Genomic DNA, 19,192 nt, shown 5'->3' on the forward strand with positions numbered 1-19,192 from the left:
GTAATAATAGATTATGACGGATCAAAGTTACAGTGTAACTCAACCTCTGAGAGATATATATATATATATATATATATATATATAATATAATTTTTTTTTTTTTTTTTTTTCAATAATAACAATAGGAAATGAATCAATGCAATGGTAAAGTTGTTAGGAGAGATCAACGAAAGTTTGTCTGTTGCTGTGGGAGTAATTCTCTATATTAGAGCATGCATTTAATAGGCATGAATAATAATTCTGGGTAGGTCTTACAGTTCTCTGTAGATTCACCACAATTTTCTAATGTAAATGTGAGAAGTGGAACTTCAGCAACAGCAAACAATCTTTGAGTAGATTTTTGGCTGCTTTGCTTATTTGCACGTGAATACATTTACCTAAACTCACTCTAGACTAAAACGATATCAGTATTAGGTGTGTGCATTATCAGTAGATGACTTATGCTTCAGAACTTTACGCAATGGATTTGTACGTTAATTTGTTTTTGTGTTTTGTCCATTTATAATTTTATTTACAATTATGCAATGAGGTTAATTTTATTTTCTGTCTCCCCCTGAAAAAATAAAATGCTCGTCAGTTGTCAAAATGATATAATAATGTTTTTTTTTTTTTTTTTTGTGTTGTATTACGCAGAAGAGGCATTCAAGTATTAACCGTTTGTCATTTGTGTAAACCAAGGCACATTTTTAATGTAATGCTAGTAAGAGTGATTATATTATAGATCTTATTACATGTGTATAGTAAATTGTATTTGTGTAATCCAGCTTTTTTGCATTTATAGTTTTAATGAAGGACAAAAAATCAATTGAGTATGTTGTTTTGAATTGCATGACGACAATAATAATAAATACCATTATGTCTTTATAAACTAAACTAAAATAGGCTAGTAGGCTAAACATACATGAATAATAAGACAGATAAGCATGTGTTTTAAATAAATTGCAAATAAAATTAATATATGTTACGTTTCCTTATGCATTGTATCATTACATCCACTAGAGGGTGTCTTTTATTGTGAAAGTCAATGTATTTCCGTTTTGCAACCATTTTGTCTACTTCTTGGAGACAGGTAAGTGATGTAACGTGGCTGTTTCTTCAATCTTATTCATCTGTCCATTAATCTTACTCATCTATGACATATTTTTGGTCAGAGTAAGTTGTTTTTGTTTATTTAAATGTTTTGTGGTTTAATTTTGTAAATAAATGCATCATTTTGGTTTCAGTACCAAAATCGTGCAATTTTTTGTAAACCTTTTGATAAGGATATTTTGTGTTGGATCGTTTTTATTTTTCAAAAGTAAAGTTGATGTATTTTCAGTATTGACATATTTAGAAGGTATACTAGTCAGCTGCTTACAGGTACAATATGTTTTGAATAGGAGTCTAGCGGACAGAAATCTTACAATGCGTAGGTTGATGGTGTAAATTTGACCGCAGAATCTTCTTCGGGACACTTGCTTTCAGACCACAGCCGGTGGAAACAATCGGAATAGGATTCTGGAAAAAATCATGTTCATGAATGCGTTATATATATATAAGAGAATGAGAATGTTGCGTCACAGCGCTTTGACTCGTGTTGCATTTCGGGAAGGCGTCGCCATATTAGCAGGATACGCTAAACGTTGCCATGGTTATTTTGACAGTGAGACGGTCAGACCGAGAGAAATAGTGTGATATTTGTTTGCAATTTTGCGATACGCCGCAGTTTCATGTAATGAAATGGATAATGACGAAGTGAAAGGAAAGTGGCTCTATCGGGAGAGACTAAATAACACCGCCGAGCGTTACCAAGGGACCTTCTAAAACGCTTAATGGGGCTTAATGAACTAAGAAAGACAGTGATATTAACAGACCAAACTCAGTAAACATTATACTAATAAAGTAAAGTTGAGCCCATAATGTGAACGCAACATGTTTATTCACGAGCGTTTTCGTCACATAGAAAACTGTTGAGAAACGTTGCTTAATGTAGCCTACTAGTGATATTAAAAAAATAAAAAATTCGGCACAAACCAATTTTTCTGTGCTTTATTAGTATAGTGTTTACTAAGTTTGGTATTTTAATGGCACTGTCTTTTTCTTTATGGGAGGAAAACACGTGTATTTAAATGTGTTGCGTTCATATTCTAGGCTCATCTGTCAGTAGTAATTTGGTGGCAATGCGGCACCGTTCAAGAGTTCAGACCCTTTAAGCAATTAAAAGTACATTTTTAAGTCTAAGTTATTTGCTAGCAGCATTATTTAGAAAAACTGCTTGACATCACTATGACTCAGTAGGCGAAAACTGTATTATTTTTACAATAATAAACATCAGAACTGTATTAAAAGTGTAGTACAAGATCTCTCGCAGTTTGTAGCTCTCGTGGTGTTATTTAGTCTCTCCCGATAGAGCTCCTTTCTTTTCATTTTCTCCTCCTCCATTTCTTCCCATAAAACTGTGCTGTATCGCAAAATGTATTTATTGAATTAATCTGCTCTCTCTCTCTGTTGCGCTTTATCTCGGGTTCACTGAAGAAGTTGCCATAGCAACGGATAGCGTATCCTGCTAATATGGCGGCGCCTTCCCGAATTGTGACGTAATTCTCATTCTCTATTAACGTTATAGTAGTATGAAGCACAGCAGGACCGAGTGTTGTGGAGCTGATCGAGCAGCGGGACTTTATATGACACATTAGCCGGCGCCGCTTCCGCTTTTCTGGTCATGAGTATATGAGCAAAAAATACAAGCTCTGAATCAGCACTAGCTCCCTAGATCGTGAATATTATATAACGTTAAATGAATGTGGCTGATTCCCTAATCAGTGTTCTGACTACTGAATTACAGAGCTGATTGAGACACAGCCAAGACCATTGCAACACCGGTGTTACGGATCAACTGGGGATCATGTCAACTGGGGACATGCGCGTGCACGCAGATAGTTTTACCTGACTTTCCAGCAGATGTTGCTCAACACTAGATTCGTCACAGGGAATTTTCTACGGAGGAGATTTAAACGCTTACCACATTATGTGTGAATGTTTGTATTATTATTGGACTTTGTTGTTTCCCCTGTCGCTCTTCAAATGTATCAGACACCGTTTAAGGGAAGTTTTAATGCGTTTTCATGTCACGTCTCACAGACCACGCCCAGATTATTTTGTTTACATTCGTTTCAATGGAGTTCGTTTCTGACAATTTTGTAGGTGCATTAAATAAAAAAGCTATTTACGTTTTTAAAAGCACTTATGTTTTTATATTTATTATTATTATAAATTTCAGCAGCAATATTTCCATGGTTTAAAAAGGATGTTAAGCATTTTTAAAAAATATTTTAAATATGTTATTTATTTAAGGGAATATTTATTTATTTAAGAGAATGATCAACAAATATATGCATAGTTAACAGGTGCAAAACCACAAAAAGCCCTTTTAACAATACATAAAGGCCTAGCTTCAAAGCAGCATTAGGCTACATAAAATGCATGTGTACATTATGAAGAGAAATTTGTTATGTCAGAAATTACTCTCAATGTAATGTTCATATGGCAGAAATGTATGGTTCTTTGATAATAGAAGTATGGTTAACATCATTCAGTTAAGCAGAAACATATTAAGGCAATAATGATTATAATATAAGGATAATTTTGCATGTTGATTCAGAGTTGGTGTCATCTGAAGTAGGTGATGTCCTCGCAGGTGTTGTCTTCATCTCTTCACAGGTGTTGGGTTCACTTAAAATCTTCACAAAGGCTGAAGCCAAATGTTAGTGAGGTTGGTACTAAATAAAGATAACTGGCATAATTCAAATTTATATTACATATAAAGAGGCCTACGCTCATTTAATTGTATTTAGGGCTGGGCGAGGACCCATATAAGCCACGCAATATCGCGTTCATTATCGAAGGCGATACATCTGCGATATGAACGCGATATTGCGTGGCTTATCAGTGATCTACGGCTCTGTCTATTAAATGCCGCTCCATTTGAAAGCAGGTGATGGCGATTTAGCGGCAATCAGGGAACCGGCTTTACTGAAGAAATGCGCGTGACAATCGCATGCGATATATCGCCCAGCCCTAATTGTATTTATAAAACTGACAGTCTATTGTGTCATATATTCAGTTTCCTATTCTAATTGTTTGGGAGAGAAGCATTGTATTTGTGTGAGGTGCCAAATGATTATGAGTTTAGTGATGTATACTGTCTTTTTGAATTAGCAAAATGTGTAATATTTTGTAATACAGTATAATATGTCCTGCTTATGTAAGTCATGAGAAACTTGTTGTTGCCACTGATTGGTTGTCACAGGACGTTCATACAAAAGACAGTATGGAAACTGGAAAAAGAACCTATGAGACAGTAAGAAAGATATTACAGCATAGTTCATTTTTAGTTGTTAAACACTGTTTAAACACAGTGTCATCTTTAAAATGTAAACATGGCAGTGTTCTTCAGTGTTCACAGAATAACAGGTTATCAATTAATTTCAAGCACCTAACTGAATGTACAATACATGCATACCATTACTTTAAGCATTAAAATTAATTATTTTAATTGATTAGGCTATGATTCTAAGAAACTTCAGTAATAAATACAGAATTGTTATAAACAGAGTTCTGTTCTGCTATTTGAATCGTTTAGAAAAAAAATTAAACAATGTGTTTTATAATTCCTAAGCCAAAGCAAATGTTGAGTTTAAATCAGTCATGAATCCAGAATGAAACATTGTTGTTTTAGGATACAGAGGTTGTAACTGAAACCTAAGCAAGAGATTTCAGAAAATAAAATCAACAAAATCAATAAAATCACCTAGAACAAACACAAGTCAAAGTGTCTGTTTTCCCCCCTTAATATATGTAATCACTCATAAAATATATAATTTGATTATGAACAATAGTAAGCAACATATCAATTAACAAAACAAAATAAAAACATTAAGGACTTTGCAATTCATGTTTGCTTTAGTTAGCTTACTCCTGACTTAAACTTAATTTGTCTGTTTTAATTTGTGTTTAGAAAACATGACAGCACACTATAGACACTAATGTTGAAAATAAATACTTACACTTAATTTCGTTGACAAGTTTGACATTTATCGAAACTAGTGTCCCATGTTAACGTGGGCGTGGTTTGTGAGCGTGACGTAAGAACATGATAAACTTCCTTAAAACTACTCCAAAAACGCAGGAACGAACACCGCGAAATCGAGGCGCTTTATTACGCATCGCAATGTATACAACCGGTGAAACATGCATTTTTAAATCTATGATCCGTGGAATATCGCATGTGACGAATCTGTCGCTGTCTAACATCTGCTGGAAATCCAGGTAAAACTATCTGCGTGCTCGCGCGTGTCCCCAGTTAACATGATCCCCAGTTGATCCGTAACACCGGTGCCCAGCAGTAGCCCTGCGTTTTCGCCATTTTATGGTGAAAGCGACTGGTAGATCAATTTATATTTATGTAGAGATGTTTGTGGTGTGCATGTATTGTTAGTTGTAATACAGTGAGTAATTCTAGTAGCCTACTAGTAATAATTATTTCTTTGATAGTAACATGCATGCTGTATTGCTAAATAAATGCAGTGAAAAATAAATAACTTTGATTTATTATTATGTTTGCCTAAATTTATGTACATGCCAAAAAAAGGTTATATTTTGTCAGATAACAAGTTTACAAATACATTTTACAATTTGCTGCATGTTGTGAGCGTGATAGCGAGCAGCTGCACACTTGTTTTGTACAAGGTAAATACAGAAATATATACAGTCTAATTGCATTTTTGATTTTAGTTGTTTTTACTGCAGTTGCATACCTTTCTTATTATAACAAATGTTAATGTATTTTTGAATTGCTATAATGTTTAATATTTTTCAATGTTTGTAATTGACCTGTTGGTTTTAATATATATTTCTCTATATAAAAAGTTGCATATATACATTGTTTAAAAAGGGTTTGTTATCAAATGTATTTTTGTAATATTAATGAGGTTTATTGAGTTTTGTGCTATTTTTTGTTAAATGTAATTTGTTTTGTTTTATAAAGCTATTTTTCTATTATGTTGCAGAAGAACGTTGAAACTTGATTTGAGGTAAGTTATTGTGTTTTTGTTTTATTTATTTCGATACAGCTGTACAAATATTTGTTAACCCTTTTCGCACGTAAATTTAAAATATTATGGCTGACCCCCCAGCGTGAGTTTTTTAAGGTGACCGTTATTTAGAACGTATCACTTTATGGTTTCCATGGTGACGCGTCATTGTTTGTTATGTGACACCGCAACATTGTATGAATGATGATCTGCTTTCATTTAATTTTTCCTTTTTAATTCAAAATATTAACAAATTTGTTAACTATAGCATGAAGTATCTAATATTCCGACTGTCAAATATGTGTAAGTGGATGTTTTTTGTTGATGGGCGCCGCCATGTTAGTTTGCGCCGCACAGAGAATCGGATCTATCCATGGGTTTCAAAGACGTCACTTCCGCTATGCCCGCCGCCATATTTGTGTCCGAGATGGCAACTAACCATGCAACTAACACAGCAGCGCTTCATTGTATTGATGGTCATCTTTAGCTTCAGCACGAGTGCTCAAACAGCAACACAAAACATTATCTACGATTGTGGCTGTCATATTAATAACATTTTAATTGTCTACACTATTGTATTAAAATATTGTGAATTCTAGTTGCTGTGTTTCGGCGTGTTGTTACAGGAAGAACGCAAATACAACAGGAGCTATTCTGTACTACATTACTAGTTCAAGTTCATGCGCGCATGATTTTGTGCAAATATAAGTTGTAATTTTATGTTTATCTTGTATAAATATATATGAATTACCATATATAGGAAGTGTTTCGTTGAGTTAATTAACCCAGCAAAGGGCTTCAGTTTATGGGTGTTCATTCAGCGCGTGTAACGTTAGCTCAATCAGTAATGTTATTATCAAAATGAGATGATTTGAGGAAAAAATCTGTTATTGTTCGCGATCCTTATTATTAACCAAACCATGCGTTTTTTGAAAATAATACGAGAACAATGCTAGTTATTACAAATAATGCATTCATTTTTTGAAAACATGAAAGTTTTAATATTACAGTAGTAAACATTGCTGTTTGAGCTGCGCACGCTGAAACTGAAGAGATGCAAAACCCATAAACTGAAGGTTTACTCAACGGAACACATCCTATATAAGATAATTCAGATATTTATACAAAATAAAAATATTACAACTAGTTTTTGCACAAAATCATGCACAGATGAACTTGAAGTAACGTAGTCAATAACTCCGAAACACAGCAAATAAGCCCAAATGATCATCAGCTCTGCGGGTTATTTACCTCAACGAAACACATCCTTTGAGATTAATCAGATATTTATACTTAATAAATTTTAAAAATGACGCTAATTAATGCACAAGTGAAGTCTGAACAAGTTGTGTAATTAATGTTTAACTCCTGTAGACGCGCTCTTCTCACAACAACACGTTGAAACAACAACATGGATTCACAACACTTTATTACAATAGTGTTCTCGTTATAATGTTATGTAAATGACAGTCCCAGCAGTTATAAATGTTGTGCATTGCTGTTTGGCTGCCAGTGGTGTGGACCTTTCTGATTGAAGCCAACAATTCCGCCGATCTAACTCCTTTGGGATCGAATAAAATTGTAGTTCGGGATTTCTCTGACGACTGTTAAAACGGCTAATAACACAACATATCCCAGATATATTGTAAACTTGTTGTGAACCTTCTGAGAGCGTTTTGTTGGCCTTCCTCTGGTAGTTGTAGCTGCTGTCACCATAGACTTCAACAGGGCGCGCAGCTGTGACCGGACACAAATATGGCGGCGATAACATACAGTGACGTTACATAAAACCCATGGATAACCCGTGAATTTATCCACTTCTCCCGAAATACATGAAACTAAGTGAGTCGGTGAACTGGGGAAGAATAGAGTAAGCTTTAAAGTTACTTTCAAAATGTGTTTCTGATATGAATAAAATATGTCGTTTAATTATAATGGAAAGGGTTGTTATTTCCGCTTCTATAGACATCATTGTGTATTTTACAAACTATAAATATATTGTTTTGTTTTTGCTCATGTGTATTTAAATGTCTAAAACCTAAAATAAACATTATTTTGTTGAGAACACTGCATATAAGTAATATATGAAAAGTGCTGCGTCCGTCTCTGGTTTAGCGCCAGTTAAAGCGCGCACGCACATTTGAATTTGGCAGTTGATCACGTAATGCGCTGAACGTTCTAATCACACCGATGTGATCGTATGTTCCAGGGACTAACCAAGACTGATCACACCGGTGTAATTGTACATGTCAAAGGGTTAAAAATCTTATTGCTAAATAACCATTATTCTGTACTGTAAAAATGTGTACTGTAAACACGTAAGTTGCATATGAATTAAATGAAGTAAATGTTAACGAATTCATGTCTTGTGGTGTGAACTAAGTTCACTTTTTTTTTGCAACAATATTTCTTCTTTACAATAATTAGCACTGTCTGCTTTGTGTTTTCCTGTTAAAGTTATGTTTTTTGTTTACATATAGTTTAGTTTTATATTTAGATCAAAGAATCATTTACATGTTGTTGGTCAGGCTATGCTATATATTGTTGGTTATAGAAATGATTATAGAATATTGACTAATTTAAATAAAATGAGTGAATAATTAAATATTCATTTGTTTTTATTTTAAATATTAAAATTCAATATTTTGGAAAAATGCCTATCCCTACTTTATTTTAATAAGGTGCAAATCATAATATTAAACATTTTATTGTGTTTATGTGATAAATAGGTTAATTAGATTTCAAATATGTATTAATTGTATGGAAGCAGACTGGCATAAGTAACAATAACTGCTTTCATAAAAATAAAGTCTCACTAAACATTTGAATAACATCAATGATATATATTTTTTTTTATTTATTTTTTTAAATGCATAAAGTGGTGCTGACTTATGTTTACAGTAGTGGATGCACCTATATACAATTTTGATATGTATAATATCATGGGAGAATGATTGTTTTATATTGAATTTATTAATTTAGAAGTATACATTTTAAGCAATTTATAGTATGAATGTACATATTTTGTAAATGAAGTATACACTGGGTGTTATACTGTGAAGAAAATAATTCAATTTGTTAATGAACCATATACTTGTTTAGTAACAGTTCTTTAGGGATTGCATCCATAAAGAAATATTTGAGTAAATTTATGAATGTTTTATAATATTATTAATAGAATGTATATTGTTAGGATTTCAATAATATATTTTAAATTGTAAACGTAGTTATAAGAGCTTTTGTTTATTGAAGAGTAATTTATCTTTATGTTGAATGAACATTGAAATGGATTAAGAGTATTTTGTACTGTATTATTTTTTGAATTACAATGTGGCAATGCATCATATAATTTTTCTTTTTTGTGATGTTGTTTTTTATGTGTGTACAGATGCCTCGCACAAAGCAGTTTCGGCGCTCCCAAGCTGCTAAGAAGAGGATGGCAGATCGGATGGCTGCTGATGTAGAAGATGCTGTACCTCCTACCAAAAAATTTGAACATCACAATGGGGATGCTGAAGACTGTCTACTGTCTGGAAAAAATCTGGCAAACAACTTTGAAAACAACTTTGAAAACAACTTTGCAAACAACTTTACAAACAACTTTGCAAACAACTTTGCAAACAACTTTGAAAACAACTTTGAAAACAACTTTACAAACAACTTTGCAAACAACTTTGAAAACACTTCATTCTTTGAAATTCTACCTGAATCATCTTCTCTACTTTTGTCTACTACTAAAGATAGTAAGATGAATATAAATGCTGTTTCTGATGTATGTCCACAGAGATCTTACATAAGAGGCTCTTTCCATCAAGGACATCCCCGTTTCAATCCCAATGGGGGTAAGCAATGTGCTGCGAACAGTTTAATTGCCATTGTCATGTCTAAGATGAAAAATGTTTTGCAGTGGAATGTCAGTGACCTGAATGATGTCCTCATTCACGGAGATTACCTGTACAGTGCCATGAGAGATGCAGGGAAAATCAACGATTGCACAGATAGCTTTGTTCAAGTTGCTGAGCTGCCTGACACACACACGCTGAATAATTGCACTTTTTCAATAAAGTATGGACAATTGCTCACAGGGTTGTTTGGCATTTCTCATTATGATGAAGGTCTGCAAGGCTTCGCCATGTCATTTGATGAAGCAGTAAAACAAGCATTCCAGAGGTTTGATGCATGTTTGGTAAATATGAACCACACTATATGTGCAGTTGTCAGACAAGGTTCATGGTATGCAGTGATTGATCCACATTCCCGACACTCTGATGGAACATATGCACAGTATGGTAAGAGTGTAGTGACTTTCTATGGCAGCATAGAATCTTTGCTCATTCACTTCAAGAGACTTGGTGCATCATTGAATGCAAAAAATCGTCCTTTTGAGGTAACAGGTGTTGAGGTGAACAAGTGTGAACAAAAGTCTAAATGTTCTTTTCCCTTTGTCTCTACTACTGAACATAATGAGATGAAAATGAATGCTGGTACTGATGTATGTCCCCAGAGATCTTGCATAAGAGGTTCTTTCCATCAAGGACATCCCCGCTTCAATCCCAATGGTGGTAAGCAATGTGCTGCAAACAGTTTAATTGCCATTGTCATGTCTAAGATGAAAAATGTGTTGCAGTGGACCGTCAGTGACCTGAATGATGTCCTTATTCACGGAGATGACCTGTACAGTGCCATGAGAGATGCAGGGAAAATCAAAGATCCCATAGATCAGTACATTGAAGTTGCTGAGCTGCCTGACACACACACACTGAATAATTGTACTTTTTCAATAAAGTATGGACAATTGCTCACAGGGTTGTTTGGCATTTCTGGTTATGATGAAGGTCTGCAAGGCTTCGCCATGTCATTTGATGAAGCAGTAAAACAAGCATTCCAGAGGTTTGATGCATGTTTGGTAAATATGAACCACACCATATGTGCAGCTGTCAGACAAGGTTCATGGTATGCAGTGATTGATCCACATTCACGACACTGTGATGGAACATATGCACAGTATGGTAAGAGTGTAGTGACTTTCTATGGCAGCATAGAATCTTTGCTCATTCACTTCAGGAGACTTGGTGCATCATTGATTGCAAAAAATCGTCCTTTTGAGGTAACTGGGGTTGAAGCAAATGTGATTGGCTGGAATAAACAGCATGACCAATTGGTGTGCCATCTAGTGGTGGAGGAAAATACTGAAATGGAAAGAGTGTCTAAAGGTATAAAATCAGATTTGGAAAGTTGCAGTAATACTCTGACTGATTTTATCAACACAGATACAATACCTGTGCATGAAACATGTACACAAATTGACAAAGATATTCAAAATAATCTGGTGACATGTCATCCTGTGATGGAAAGTACTAAAATAGAAAAAATGACTGAGGGTATAAAATCAGAAATGGAAAATTGCAGTTACTCTTTGAATGATTTCTCTAGTGCACATGAAATAACTTTGAACAAAATATATGCACAAAAGAAAACAGAAATGCCCAGTTCATGCCCAAATGAAAATACAGCAGATGTTGAATTCATTTCACAAACTGACAGTGTTTCTTTTCAGTTTTGTCCATTAACAGTACAGCAACAAAACAATATTTGCTTGAAGCTAAACATTGTATACGTTTCAAATGAACAAAATTATACCAATGAAATTGCTGAAATGGCTGAACCTTGTAAAACCAAAGATATTGTGGGTGATGGTAACTGCTTTTTCAGATCCATAGCTTATGCTGTAAGTGGAAGTGAAAAAGAACACAGAAGAGTGAGACGTGCTGTTGTATCTCATATTCTCCAAAATGAAGAAAGGTACATTCAGTATCTTAGACAAGGACACACTTCTGTTGGAAACTATATTGCAACTTCAAGAATGAAATATGTTGGAACTTGGGCATCAGAGCTAGAAATACAAGCAGCCAGTGATTTAATTGGTATAGATATATTTACATTCAGTCAAAAAAAATGGCTTAAATATTCAGCTTCAAATGTCTCATCAAGTAGAGATACTTGTCAATACAAGGGGATTTACTTGAAACATGCTAATAATTGTCATTATGAAGTTATTGTATGTGTGAAAAAAAAGGATGGTAGCTGTGCTTCAATTTGTAAATCACCAGTTGAAGTTTCAATGTTTCCTGCATCATTAAATCCCAAGTCAGACCCACGTAAGCTTTATAGACAGAAAGTCCAATACAATAGTAATCATGACTTAAATGAGGGGAAAAAAATGAAAGTAAAGAAAAGATATCATGAGGATGAAATGTACAAAGACAGGAAAATTAAATCTGGTATTAAAATGTATAATGAAAATGAACAGTATCAACGAAAGTTAAAAATACTTTGTAAAAATAAATACAATTCAAACGAATCGCACAGACAATATTTGAAAAAATATTCTATTGACAAATATGCAGAAAATACCGCACACAGGGAATGTTTGAAGCAGTACTCTATTGACAAATATGCAGAGAATACAGCACATAGAGAATCTCTGAAGCAGTACTCTATTGACAAATATGCAGAGAATACTGCACACAAAGAATCTGTGAAACAGTATAGTATTAGAAAATATAGTGAAGATGAAATGCACAAGACTAAGGTGATTCAGTATAGCAAAGAGAAATATAAAAATGATATTAATTTTGCTAGTAGCATTAAAATGAAAAATGCTGTAACTCGGCATGAGGCAAAAATGAAAAGGAAAGATATTGATTGTGTGATTGAACAATTTAAAGAAAAAATATCAACAGGTCCTGAATATGTATGTTCAGTTTGTCATCGCTGCTGCTTTAAAATGCAGGTAAAACACTGTAATAAAAATAAATATATTCAAAAATCTATCCAGGCTGGCTGTATTGCAGAAAAATGTATAACATTGAATTATTTTCATGAATGTAATAAAGACTGCACTGAAGAATGTGTGTATAAAAATAGCCCAGCGGAATCTTTGTGGATTTGTCACACATGTGATAGAAAAATGTCTGATGGTAAAATTCCTGCTGAAAGTGTTGCAAACAATCTTGTTCTGGATCCTATTCCTGCTGAATTGAGCTGTTTAAACTCTCTTGAGCAACATCTTATAGCAAAGCATATCCCATTCATGAAAATGATGGCATTACCACGAGGTGGACAGAATGGCGTTCATGGACCAGTGACTTGTGTTCCATCTAATGTTACAGATGTGGTGAATGTTTTACCAAGATCAGAAGATGAGGATTTGATGATTCGTGTAAAGCTGAAGAGAAAACTGACATACAAAGGACACTATGAATATAAGTTTGTGCACATTGATAAGGTAAAAACTGCTTTAAAATACCTAAAACAATATAATAAGTGGTATACAGATGTAGAGTTTAATGAAACTTGGAATAATCCTCTGAGTAAAACAGAAGAACAAATAAATGATAAAACTGATAACAATGAACAAGACTTGGACACATGTCAGGGTATATGTGTTGATGATATTGAAAATGAAGACAATGAGATCACTGATGAAACACTTCATGATCGGCAACAACATGGTTTGTTTATGGATTCATGTTTGCAACCAGTCGACATCGCACAAGAGGTGTTAGATCAACATTTTGATGGAATTATGTCAGTTGCACCAGCAGAGGGCAACAATCCAGTGAGAATGTTAATGGATGAAACTAACGAAGCAAAATGTTTTCCAGTTCTTTTCCCAAATGGAACAGGAACATTTCATGATCCACGACCAGAAAAATTAACACTGTCTAGATATTTGAATAATAGAATCCTAAATGCAGATGGGCGTTTTGCTCAAAACCTGGACTACATCTTTTATGGACAATATTTATCTGAGCTTAATCAAGTGATCTCAAATGTATCTATTGCTTTAAGGAAAGGCTATGACACAAGCAACAAAACAAAACTTACTTCAGAAATGCTGACAAATAAAGAATCCCTGCAAAAGATTTTAAATTTTGATCAGGGTTATAAATTTTTGAAACCTGTGAGAGGGACTCCTGTTTTTTGGCAAAGTGTTCAAAAAGATTTATTTGCAATGGTTAGACAATTAGGTATTCCAACATGGTTTTGCTCATTTTCATCAGCAGACTTGCGATGGACAGAGCTAATGCAATGTATTGTAAAACAAGAGGGCTGTCAAACACCTATTGATAAACTGGATTGGTCTGAGAGATGTGGGATGTTGAAACGCAATCCTGTAACTGCTGCCAGAATGTTTGACTATCGATTTCACTGCTTTCTGAAAGATGTCATTATGTCTCCAGCCCAACCAATTGGAAAAATAATAGATTATTTCTATCGAATAGAATTCCAACAACGTGGTTCCCCTCATACACATTGTCTGTTTTGGGTTGAAAACGCACCTCAAGTGGACAAAGATGATGATGATGAAGTTGTAGCATTTGTTGATCGCTATGTCACTTGTGAAATGCCATCGGAACAGCAAAAAGATATGCATGAAATAGTGAGCAGTGTGCAACAACACAGTAAGAGACATGCAAAAACATGTAAAAAGAAAGGAACTGTGTGTAGATTCAACTTTCCACGTCCACCAAGCAAAAATACTTTTATTACAAGAAGCAGCAAGAGTGATAAAGATGAAAAAGAAACTGATGATGAAAAAAATGAAAATAAATGCAAAAAGAGAAACTGTAAACAAATATCAAAAGAGTTAGCTGAAGCTGTAATGAAAAAAGTCAGAGAATGTTTATTGAATAGCGATGTTGCATTTGACTCAGTTGAGTCTATGTTTGCATCTATTGGTATAAACCAAGAGATATTTGAAATGGCATACAATAGAATTACGAAAAAAACAAATGTTGTTTTGAAGAGAAAACCATGTGATGTATGGGTTAATCAATATAATCCTGATCTTCTGCGATGTTGGAATGCAAACATGGATATACAATTTGTTGTTGATGCTTACTCTTGTATAGTATACATAATTTCCTATATTTCCAAAGCTGAGAGAGAAATGGGATTGCTGCTGGCTAATGCTCAAAAAGAAGCATGCAGTCAAGGTAATATGGATGCTAAACAAGCTTTAAGAAAACTTGGCAGTGTGTTTTTACATAATCGAGAGGTCTCAGCTCAAGAAAGTGTTTATCGGCTGATAAATATGAAACTGAAAGAAGGGTCAAGGAAAGTAGTGTTCATTCCTACTGGTATTAATACAGTAAGAATGAGTTTACCCTTAAACACTATACATAAAAAAGCTGAATGTGGAGAAGATGACAGTGATGGCATATGGATGAAAAGCATCACAGACAGATACAGAGCCCGTCCAAATACCAAAGAATTTAGTGGAATGTGTTTAGCAACCTTTGCCTCAGAGTACAGAGTTTTGAGTAAATCTGAATACTCATGTGCAGATAGAGTAAAACTGGAAAATGACATGGGCTTTGTGAGAAAAAGAAGTAAAACAGAATGTGCGATTGTGAGATATGCTCGTTTTTCTCCCACTAAAAATCCAGAAAATTATTATCAAAGTATTTTGGAATTATTTTTGCCTCATTTTCTGCAAAATCAATTGAAACCACCAAATTTCCCTTCCCACCAGGAGTTTTACGAGACTGGATTTGTAACAATTTATAATGATGAGCTTGAGTCAGTGAAAATTATAGTTGACACAAACATGGCAAAATTTGAAAAAGAAGCAGACACAATACAAAGAGCTCAAGATGATTTAGAACAACACGGACCAATGGAAGATGCTTGGGCCCAAATCTGTCCGGAAGCAGAACTTGAACGTTTGGAATGTCTAGAGAGTAAGAAACAACAGATAGAAACAGAAGAAGGTGATGATATTATACCTGATCTATTACCAAATGTAGGTCCTTCAAAACTAGAAACCAATCCATGTGCTATGACAAAGCAAGATGCTTTGGCTTTGCTACGGTCTTTGAATGAAAAGCAGTCACAAATCTTTTACAAAGTGCGGCAATGGTGTTTAGCAAAAGTACAAGGTGAAAACCCAGATCCATTTCATGTGTTTATATCTGGTCCAGGAGGTGTTGGAAAGTCAGTGCTGATAAAAGCAATCTATTATGAAACCTCTCGCATTCTTTCAAGGTTAACAGAGAACCCAGATGAGACTCACGTGCTATTAACAGCACCAACTGGTGTTGCAGCTTACAACTTAAAAAATGCAGCTACAGTACATTCCACTCTGTCCATTGGGAAAAATGCTACACTGCCATATCAACCACTTGGAGATGAAAAAATTAATTCCTTGAGAGCCAAATTTGGAAAACTACAAATATTAATAATTGATGAAATTTCAATGGTTGATCATAAACTTCTGTCATATATTCATGGAAGATTGAGACAAATCAAACAAACAGGTGATTTCTCTGCATTTGGAAACATCTCTGTGATAGCAGTTGGAGATTTTTATCAGCTGTCTCCTGTTAAAGGAAAACCACTTTACACTGAACCAGTCAACGGTGTTAATCTTTGGGAAACTAACTTTCATTTTATTGAACTTACAGAGATTATGCGTCAGAAGGACAAAAAGTTTGCAGAATTATTAAATCGTTTAAGGCTACGCAAAAAAGATGAAGTAATGCTTGAAGAAGATCTTAATATGCTTAAGAAATGTGAAACAGGTGATGGTGATGATAGCACAGATATCCATATTTATGCAACTAATAGTGAAGTTCATAACCATAATATATCAATGTTGCACAAAGTATGCACTGACACAGTTACTATAAATGCTCAAGATTTTGAGAGAAATGCTAAGACTGGCCGAATGGAAAAAAAGGATGGGTTTCATTCCAGAGTGCAGAACAGTAGTTTGGAAAAATCCCTTGAATTAGCCATTGATGCTCGAGTAATGCTGCTGAAAAATATTAATGTACCAGATGGTCTTGTGAATGGAATCTTTGGGATAATTAAAGAATTTTGTTATGATGATGATGAAATGTTTCCATCAAAAATATATATCAAATTTGATGATGAACATGTTGGTAAAGAAGCTAGAGGTAAAAAAACATGTTTAAAACCTGGACTGGAGAAAAGTACACCAATCGAACCTGAAGAAGAAAAAGTAACAAGCAGTGGTGGTGTCAGAAGGCAGTTTCCCTTGAAATTGGCCTGGGCTTGCACAGTTCACAAAGTACAAGGTCTGACAGTGAACAAAGCTGTTGTTTCAATGAAAAAAATATTTGCTCCAGGACAAGCATATGTAGCATTAAGTCGAGTGACCTCTCTTGATGGACTCATAATAGAAGATTTCAAAGAAAATGTTATTTTTGCAAAAGACAACATTGAACAAGCTCTACAGAGTATGCCTCCATTCATTGTTCAAAGGGAAATTACAGAAAGTGTAAAATTTCAAATTATGTTACACAATGTTCAAGGGCTCAATCCACATATTTTAGATATTCGTGAAGATAAGAGATATTTTCAAGCAGATTTGATTTGTGTAACAGAGACATGGTTAAAACCAAACTATTTTGAAAATGATATCAGTCTTACTGGATACTATTTTTATGATAAACCACGAAATATTGCATATGACACAAGTCAGGATGTTTTTGCTAAACTAAAAGAGGAAAATCATGGTGGTGTTGGTATCTATCATAGACAGAATGTAAAAGCTGCTTTAGTTGATTTACCATGTATTAACATTGAATGTCTAATGTGCAACATAGAACATTTAAACACAACCTTGGCAGTCATATACAGACCACCATCATATACCTTGCCATTGTTTAGAGAGAAGTTGATTACCTTAATGAATCAAATAAACTGCTTACCAGGTGGAAAAATAATTTTAGGGGATTTCAATGAAAACCTTTTCAGTAATTCAACAATTCATGATGTTATGCAGCATTTGGGTTTTACACAAATTGTTGGAAAACCAACAACTGAAAATGGGACATTAATTGACCATGTATATGTAAAAGATATTGAGTTGGATAAAATTACAATTGACATAATGCCCACATACTTCAGCTATCATGACTGCATTGTGATGAAGTGGCTATAATGCATTGTCCAACTTAAGGGGGGGTGGGGGATACAGAGGTGGATGTTAAACAGTGGACAGCCTCTGTGGGAATTTATGCTGCCTTCACGTGCTATCGGAATTATTATAAATAAAAGTTTCTTAGTTCAAAAATTAAATATGATATTACATAAATATCTTTAACAACAAAATATTAATCAATAACATTTCCTAAAGAAAAAGGCAAGAATCAACCTGCCTTCCATTGAAAATCCTATATTCTTTTTGACAATAAAATAAATTACGAAGACAAACTAATAATTATGACTTAAGAAGTCAAAAGTAGGACATTTCCGATAGCACGTGAAGGCAGCAGTAGCTATTGGGATTATTTAATTTTTTACTACTTTAAGTGGGTGTTAAGGTCATGTTCATATTCATGTTTATCTAAAATAAATAGCAGTATTCATGTTTTTATTTACTTAAACTAGTATTGAGTTAATATATTTAAAATGTATTTAATGGATACAAAAATAATGCCATTTATTCAGAGACCTTAACACCCATCCACATGTTCTAAAAATTACTCATTTTAATTGTTGTAGTTTTTTTTATTAATTAATTAATTAATTAATTCATTCATTCATTCGTTCATCTTTCTTTGTTTCATGTATTGTATTGACCAAAATGTATATGTAATATGCTTTTATAATGACTTTGTATGCAGAAATGAATTATAAAGTTGGCATTAATCAAATTTACAGTCAACTACGTGAAAAGGTGAAACTTCATTTTAAAACAGTAAAACATTGTATATAACACAGAAAGGAAAGACAAAGAGGAACTTTAAGAAATCTTGGACTATCTTAGCTACTTCATTTTTATCATATTCCAACACTTGGAGTATTCATAAACAGGTGAGACCATTTTTACCCTTTAAATTGGTCAAAAGTTTTATAATATCAACATACAATTCTAAAATTACCACTCTACAATATGTTTGCATTAGAAGAATGTTTTGCTTGAATATAAAATATTGTGCTTAAAGTGACCATTTACTGCGTAATCTATTTGTATGAGTTTTTTGTATGAAAAAAAAAAAAAAGATTTCTAATCAGAATCTAATTCTCCTTAGGTTCTCATGCTTTGGTGACCACATCATCTTCATTATTAGGACAACACTGAA

General features: G+C 33.9%; 2 protein-coding genes across 2 annotated transcripts; both read left to right on the plus strand.

Annotated features, from left to right (window-relative positions):
* The first annotated feature begins 1,007 nt into the window (after positions 1-1,007).
* On the plus strand, positions 1,008-11,671 carry LOC125266044. The gene is made up of 5 exons (XM_048186528.1): positions 1,008-1,069; positions 6,048-6,071; positions 9,460-9,913; positions 9,979-10,977; positions 11,645-11,671. Exons 3-5 carry the CDS (start codon positions 9,908-9,910, stop codon positions 11,669-11,671), a joined length of 1,032 nt encoding a protein of 343 aa, XP_048042485.1. The 5' UTR covers positions 1,008-1,069; positions 6,048-6,071; positions 9,460-9,907.
* Positions 11,672-11,727: 56 nt separating this feature from the next.
* On the plus strand, positions 11,728-18,048 carry LOC125266045. The gene has a single exon (XM_048186530.1). The coding sequence runs from the start codon at positions 11,728-11,730 to the stop codon at positions 18,046-18,048; it is 6,321 nt and encodes a 2,106-aa protein (XP_048042487.1).
* Positions 18,049-19,192: the final 1,144 nt, after the last annotated feature.

Source organism: Megalobrama amblycephala, linkage group LG4, assembly GCF_018812025.1.
Source record: "Megalobrama amblycephala isolate DHTTF-2021 linkage group LG4, ASM1881202v1, whole genome shotgun sequence".
Lineage (NCBI taxonomy): Eukaryota > Metazoa > Chordata > Actinopteri > Cypriniformes > Xenocyprididae > Megalobrama > Megalobrama amblycephala.